Consider the following 7,449-nt stretch of genomic DNA (forward strand, 5'->3'; position numbering starts at 1 on the left):
CTCCCCGCCACGCTCCTCTCCTCTTACCGCCACTGTCTCTCACTCTCACGATCTCACCGCAAAATCGTCGTCTCCCCGCGTCTGAGGGCTGAGGCAGAATCGTCGTTGCCTTCCCTCGTCGCAACCTGAACGTCGCCTCCTCCAGCCTGCTCTTCGTCGCCGCCTCCACCCCGGTCTTTTTCGCAGCTTCCAGTCCGGTATCCGTCACCGCCTCCAGCAAGATCTTGGCCGATTTTCATTGCTATTGCAGAAGCATCTTCGCCGATTTTCAAGGTTAATGGTAATTCTCACAACAATAACAACATCAACTCGACAACTCCTCTTCGGAGCTGAACAACAATGTTTATTCTTCATCTTCTTCCTCCACCTCACCCAAAGGTAAAAAAAAAAAATACAACTTCACCTCTCACTTTCTCTTTCTGTTCTGTCTTTTTTTCCCTCTCGCTCTTCCTTGATTTTTTTTTTGAATATTTTTTTTTATTTGTGTGTCTGAGTGTTGGTAACTGCTGCTGTTGTTGTGATAGGAGCGGAAGCTGCACTTTACAGGGAGCTATGGCATGCGTGTGTAGATCCTCTTGTTACAGTTCCAAGAGAAGGAGAAAGAGTTTTCTATTTCCCTCAGGGACACATAGAACAGGTAAATCACACAAAAAAAAAATTCATGCTTTATATTCATAATTTCATTTCCATCTATGCTTTACTATGTTCGGTTTTGAAAAAATCCCAAAAAAAGTTTCAAAATTTTCTAGTGGTGCTTGAGCTCAGATTTGGTCAAAATTTGCAACTGTTTCACTTAAGTTTTCTTCAAGTTGAGCTCGATGGCTTCGATTTTTTTTTTAAAGAAATAAAAGAAAATTTGTTTTGGGGTTTTGGGATTTCTTTGAAGTATGTGTTTTTGGGGTTTTGTCAACTTATGATGGGTGTTTGTTTGTTTTTAGTGGCATATGAAATTAGGAGGAGGCATCAACAAATCAGGTGGCTGACCAACACATGCCTGTGTACGATCTTCCTTCCAAGATCCTTTGTCGAGTCATTAACGTGCAGCTCAAGGTAGTGGCTAATTATTTTGGTCCTTGTAAAGAAAAATAAATAAATAAATAAAGAATTCATGTGCTTTTTGAAGCTTGTGAGGAATGTCATGTTATGTTTGTTTGTTTCAGGCGGAGCCCGACACGGATGAGGTGCTTGCCCAGATTACCTTGCTTCCGGAGCAAAATGAATGTTTTCTCAGCTTTGTTGTTTAGTTTTGGAAAATTATGGAATATCGTTCCTGTGTTTTGCTTTTTTTGGTTTTGATTTTGAATGTTGTGATGGCAGCAAGATGAGAACGCGGTCGACAAAGAGCCTCCACTGCCACCACGGTGTCGTCTTCTCCCCTGCACTCTGTGTCTGCATCTAGATAAATGGAGCCTCAGGTAAATTAATTGCTGGTTCTTATTTCTTTTAATCTGGTGATTTGTTACTGGCTGATTTTTTGTTATGACGATCTGTTCTTGGCTCTGATGATATTTTTTGTTCTTGTTGATTTTTGTTTATTTGTTCTTGTTATTTTTTAATATGGAGAGTCGGCTTCCACTATCCTAGGCTTTTCGAAAAGCTTGTTTAGCTAAACAGCTTGGGTTGTAGACATCCAAGAAAGCTTATAAAGTCCAATAGGCATCTTTTTTACTGTTATATTTGTTTAGTGTTTAGGTTTTAGTTAATTGGCTAGTTTTAATTTTAGTTTGTGATTACTGAATGCAAATATTCTTAGTAGGATTACATTAATTTTGGTATATATTATTACACGTGGTTTGGACATTAAAATACCAGTGGATTTAGTTTATGTTATGACTAGATTTGTGACTGAATTATTATCTGCAACTAATAATTATATGTTATTTAATTTATCCTATGGATTTATTTTAATACCCTTCCAATTATAATTCAAATTGAAGAAGTGTTTATAATTATTCCCAATGAATGAGAAGTGTTGTGTTCAACAATTCTCTCTTTGGTACTATATTCAGATAAGATGCGTTCGTTGAGCAGGAATCTTCTTCCAAAAAATTTTTGAATTTCAAATTTTTCCTTTAAATATTTTTTTGCCCACATTTTGTTTGTTTCTCAATTCAATTCTCAGCTCATAGCTCATAGGTCACGACCAAAACAGAGAATTTGGTTATATGATCTGTTTATAGATGCCTTCAGAATACAATAATTTGACACAAATTTTTTTAATATATATAATGCTTTGCTGTAAACACAGCCTTTCAATTTTCTCATCTCTTTTCTTCTAACAGGTAACAATCAACAATGGCTTCAATGGCAGCGTTTCTTCTACACCATCCTTAAATTTTGCACAAAACCTAACAACAACAAAGCTTCCTTGTCACGATAATAATCATATCATGAAGACAACATCAATAAGAACAGCAACAGCAACTTGAACTGAAGGTACATTTTGTTTTTTTCTCTTTGCTAAAGATATGAAACTGTTGAATTTAATTACCCATTTTCTGAAATTTCTGAAGTTAAAATCATTTTACCATGTTGAAGGGAACTCATATTGAGAAGCAGTGAAATAGCAACAGTTGGTGCCATCTTCAATTTCAGGTAACCCCTTCTCTACGTTCTTTTTTCCCGTTTATCATTATCACCATTGAAAGTTGTTCAATTTTTTTATATTATAATTATTTTCATGCAAATTTGGAATATCTTAATTTAAGATTTTATGTTTTTCCTTATTGCAAATTTGTGCCGCAAAAAAAAAAAAAACTTGATTATCTTAGAGTGCAGAAAAATCCTCCATCTTTAGCTGTGTGTCCAGCCACTAAGAACTGCATATCAACATCTGTGAATGTCACTGGCAATCTTTTTTGGCAGATATATATTTACAAATATAAGACTATAAGCAATTTTACTTGCCTATGATGTGTTTTGGTAAAACTATAACCAAGATTCACATTATTATCTCAAATTGCTTGGGTTGTTGACGTCCATGTTGCAATTGGGGATTTAGATACCCGCCCAATCTGTAACCGGAAAGAAACCCCAACGCAATCTTCTTCCCCAGATGTCTTGAGCGCCGTTTCCTAGGGAGTGGGATGTCAAGGTTTTGGACCTAGTTCAGAGTTGGAGAGGAAGTGGAAGGAAATTGGGCAGCTCACCAAGGAAATTGGGCTTAGTTCACAACAGGCCCCATCACTGTTATTATTATTCTGCACATTCACAACACCCCTACTAATTCATACTTCTCCAGAGTCTAGACTTCTCTTGTTCTCCAAACTCAAGGTGATTGAGTTTATTTGTTATTATCTGTGTGATTGAGTTTCTCTGATGCATTGAACTGAATTTACTTATTGAAGTTTGCTTAGTTATATTTTGTTTTTAGTAACCATGATTGGAGAAGAAATTTTAAATTGGGTAAAGTATATTTTTTGACCGTGAAATTTGACAAAAATTTTAAAAATACTCTTAAATTTTATTTTGTTTCAATTTTATCCCAGAAGTTTTCGATTTGGATCAAATATATCCTCAACGGTTAAATTTTCAAAAAATTTAAGATTAATCTAACATTAATGCATGAAAATTATGTTTGATTTGCTTGTATTTAGGGTTATTCTTATGAAATTATTGTTAAATTGTTCTTAAATTTTTTGAAAAATTAGCCGTCATTGGTATGTTTTTAAAATTTTTGTCAAAACTTTAGGCACGAAAAATATACTTTACCATTTTAAATTTAATTTTGGACAAATAATTTGGAGGCATCCATACTCTTAATTATTTTATTAATGGTGAGCCCAAAAAGAATGTGGAAATACACACTTTTGAAGCTGCCATTAGCTTTTCGAATTTTAAAACAAAGTGTAAGGCGGTTAGAGTCTCTAACAACAACGATATAATAGAATGTATGCAGCAACATTTTGAATTGGCATTGAAATGTATTCTCTCTTCCGTTCAGTGTTTTAAAAACGAAAATTTTAGATATTTTTGTTCTAAGAATTATAAGAATAACATTCAAGTTTACATGACTATATGACACAAAGGATTAAGATGGATTTAAAAATATTTTTCGAATTTTGTAGTAGGATTGTTGAATTTTCATCAATCAGGTCAGATTCATGGTAATATAATGTTATTAGATCGAAACCAGTTATATTACTATGAATCTGGTTTGATTGGTGAAGATTCAAGAATCCTACTACAAAATCGCGAGAAGTTTTTTTAGTCCATCGTAATTCCTTGTGTCATATAGTCATATCAAATGTGAATGTTGTTGTCATATAATTCTTTGGAAGAAAAAATATCTAAAATTTTCATCTAGACTGAATAAGAGGGAGAATACATTTTTCCAAACCAACTCAAAACGTTGCTGCATGTGTCCCATTAGATTCTCGTTGTTGTTGGAGACTTTGACTGCCTTATACTTTATTTTAAGATTTGAAAAGCTGATGACAGCATCAAAAGTGTGTATTTCCACACTTTTTTTGGGCCCATCGTTAATGAAGTAATTAAAAGTATTGATGTTTTCGATTTGTTTGTCTAAAGATTAAATTTAAAATTTCTGGCATCATGGTTACAAATTCAGTACAAAATATAATCCGAAAAACTTCAATAAATAAATTCAGTTCAAAGCATCAGAGAAAATTCAATCATATAGATAAAAACTCAGTGCTTTTATATTGAACAAATATAAGCTAAATTAGTAAAAAATATGTTTTCAAGATAGCATAATTTCCATGAAAACAGTGTTTAGATATGTTTTGTACTGACAATATATATATAAGCCCCCTTTTTCTATTTTCTATGAACTAAAACAACACAATAATATATACATTTTAACTCCCCCTCTTTTTTAATTTAAAACATGTTAGTAATTGAAATTAATTTAAATTTTAAATATTAGAATTTTTCTAACTTCTTGCCCATTTCATAAAGTAGTTATTTTATCATTTCTTCATTCTCTCTCTAAGTTCTCTCCCTCTCCCTCTCTCGTGCTACTTCTCTGCCGTGAAGATACAAAAATCAATTGGATATTTAAAATTAATTCCTCGACTGTGATATATGAAACAATTTTAGAGTTTATTACAATCCTTGCAGTGGCTATAATTTCTTTTCAATTGTAATACATCTAAAATTATAAAATTTTATAGAAAATATTTTTGAAACACAAAAAAATTATAAATATAAAATTTAAATTTAAACATTAAAAAATAATTGTAACACATCTAAAATTATGAAGTGATATACAAAATATTTCCGAAACATCCAAAATTAGAAAATTTAAACCCTGCAATGGCCATAATTACCGATATCACAAGTGTTGACAATTTGAGGATTGTGATTCTTTAAGTTATTCTTCTACCTAAATCATTCTCCAATGCAAATTAGGATGATGTACATAACATGCAAAATCAATGTGATTGAATAATTAAACAGATACATATGTTTAACTATGAATCGCTTTCTCTTAAACACATCCAAAATACCTGAGGTCCACTGTCGGCGGCGCAGAAGAATTGGCGACGTTGATGAGGACGAACGCGACTAGGAATAGGACGAAGTGAGACTGCGGACTGAGCGGCGAGGAGGAAGGAGATGCCAAGGACGAGCGAGGCGGACTACGGACGGCGTTGGGGATGATGCGGCGGTGCTGAGGAGGGGCGACGAGGAGGAGGAAGGCGGCGCGGACCAAGAATCACACGAACGGCGTGTAGCTCTCTGAGGATGACGGCTGGATTGGGAGCTTGATGATCTTTTTTAGGGGTTTTCTGCTGTGTGGGTTAATTAAAACCCTTAAGGTTTACTTTTTGGATTTTAAAATTAAAATCTTTAATTTTGTTTTTTTTATGTGTATTTAAATGATAATTTATTAATAATTAAAAATAATAAAACTGAAAGAGAGTTTTATTTAGTTTGTATTTTGGATGTATATTTAATTTTAAAAAGACACTAAATCTATTTAAATGTGTTTGTTTACAATTTGTTTAAATTATTGTAATAAAAGACTAAATAAAAGATCACTTTTAAAGAATATTTAGTCGTATTATAATATAAATACAATCAAGAGAAATAAAAAAGAAAAAAAAAATCAAAGGCAGATAAAAAAAATCATGAGAACAGATTTCAAATGATAAAAAATCATAATAGATAAAAAAATATCTTATAACCCTAACATACCTATAATATATTGCACAAATTTGGAATCCTTAAAAAATTATAAGAACAGATTATAGAAATATAACCCGGCCCGGTCCCGAATACTTTAAGGACTAATTTGGTGTGATTTCATCGGGTTTAGGGTCGGGTACGGGTCTAAAAAATAGATCCGGTCATTATTTCGGGTCGGGTCCGGGCTATAGCTCGGGTCACCCGAAGTCGGCCCGGTCATCATACACAATTAATATTTTGTGTTATTAATGATGGATCATGACTATTCTTATGTGGAATTTAAGTATTGTAAACCTTAATATTTTGTGTTATTAGTCATTATAAGATTATAAGTTAATGTTTTATGTTTAGAATGCATAAGACTTTAGACTAATACATAAGACTGTGTTATTTGTATTGATTTAAATATTTGGTATTATTAGACAATATTAGTATTGATTGTGGTTATGCTTTAATTTTGAAGAAGGGTTGGTTCTTGTTATATTTTTCTAACTGAATTTTACCATGGTAACTACTGGTTGGAGTCTTGGAAATTTGAATATTTTTACATGCTAGCTTACAATAAGGTATCAACGTAATGTAATGTTAACGGCCTGGTTTTCACCCGATTTTTACCTGGTATAATTGTGGCCCGAAAGTGTATTGGTTTCATCGGGTCTAGGGTCGGGTTCGGGTCTAATAAATAGACCCGTTGTATATTTCGGGCCGGGTCTGGGTCACATCAAACTCGGCCCATGTGCACCCCTAGTCCTGACCCATCTGATATGGCCATTGGGCTACAGCATAAAAGATTGAGTCATTTTGATTGACTTAATTACAATTAACAAATACAAATACGCTATAAAATTATAATTTAATAGATATTATTATGTTAATTACTCCTAACAAAAAGAATATTAATTACTCAAATTACCTTGAGTTATTTAACTGCTTAGTTTATTCGTTCGCTTAAACAATGTTAATTGTGTTAGAAATTTAAATATTACCTTCTATATATAACAACTCATTGGCCAGCAACAGACCATTTAAATAGAACTCAGATCTACAGATTAATCTTTAGTATGTTGGACTGAAGATATGTAAAAAAATATTTTAATTACTCAATCTAGTCATTTATTTACTAGATATTTACATTAACAATTACTTGTAGATATTAGTATTTTTTTAAACCACATTGGTGATGAAAGAATCAACACTATACGTTAATTCTAAATATTCTGTGTCATGTTAGTTTTTGGGTAGGGCATATTTTCTTTCTTGTCAAAAGAATATTTATAATTAGAGATTTTATTCATC

The 7,449-nt window shown here is 32.7% G+C and overlaps 1 protein-coding gene across 13 annotated transcripts; it reads left to right on the forward strand.

The window, feature by feature from the left end:
- On the forward strand, window positions 9-5,827 carry LOC107644914 (auxin response factor 2). 13 transcript variants are annotated; one of them, XR_001621408.2, is made up of 8 exons: window positions 9-378; window positions 525-637; window positions 939-1,050; window positions 1,161-1,181; window positions 1,318-1,415; window positions 2,283-2,436; window positions 2,539-2,595; window positions 3,002-3,359. XR_001621408.2 is itself a non-coding variant. In XM_021103284.1 (7 exons), the coding sequence occupies exons 1-5, from the start codon at window positions 340-342 to the stop codon at window positions 2,427-2,429; spliced, it is 408 nt and encodes a 135-aa protein (XP_020958943.1). In that variant the 5' UTR covers window positions 9-339; the 3' UTR covers window positions 2,430-2,436; window positions 2,539-2,595; window positions 5,497-5,827. The 13 variants fall into 13 exon arrangements, 9 of the variants coding, with proteins under 9 accessions (XP_020958943.1, XP_020958946.1, XP_020958942.1 ...); XR_001621407.2 differs by having other exon boundaries at window positions 1,161-1,415; XR_002347638.1 differs by having other exon boundaries at window positions 1,161-1,415; window positions 2,312-2,436.

Source organism: Arachis ipaensis, chromosome B05, assembly GCF_000816755.2.
Source record: "Arachis ipaensis cultivar K30076 chromosome B05, Araip1.1, whole genome shotgun sequence".
NCBI classification, from domain to species: domain Eukaryota; kingdom Viridiplantae; phylum Streptophyta; class Magnoliopsida; order Fabales; family Fabaceae; genus Arachis; species Arachis ipaensis.

Coding starts and splice junctions, on each gene's coding strand:
- LOC107644914 (XM_021103281.1), top strand. CDS start 278: ATGGTAATTCTCACAACAATAACAACATCAACTCGACAACTCCTCTTC. Junction 638..938: donor CTCAGGGACACATAGAACAG/GTAAATCACACA, acceptor GTTTGTTTTTAG/TGGCATATGAAATTAGGAGG. Junction 1,051..1,160: donor TCATTAACGTGCAGCTCAAG/GTAGTGGCTAAT, acceptor TGTTTGTTTCAG/GCGGAGCCCGACACGGATGA.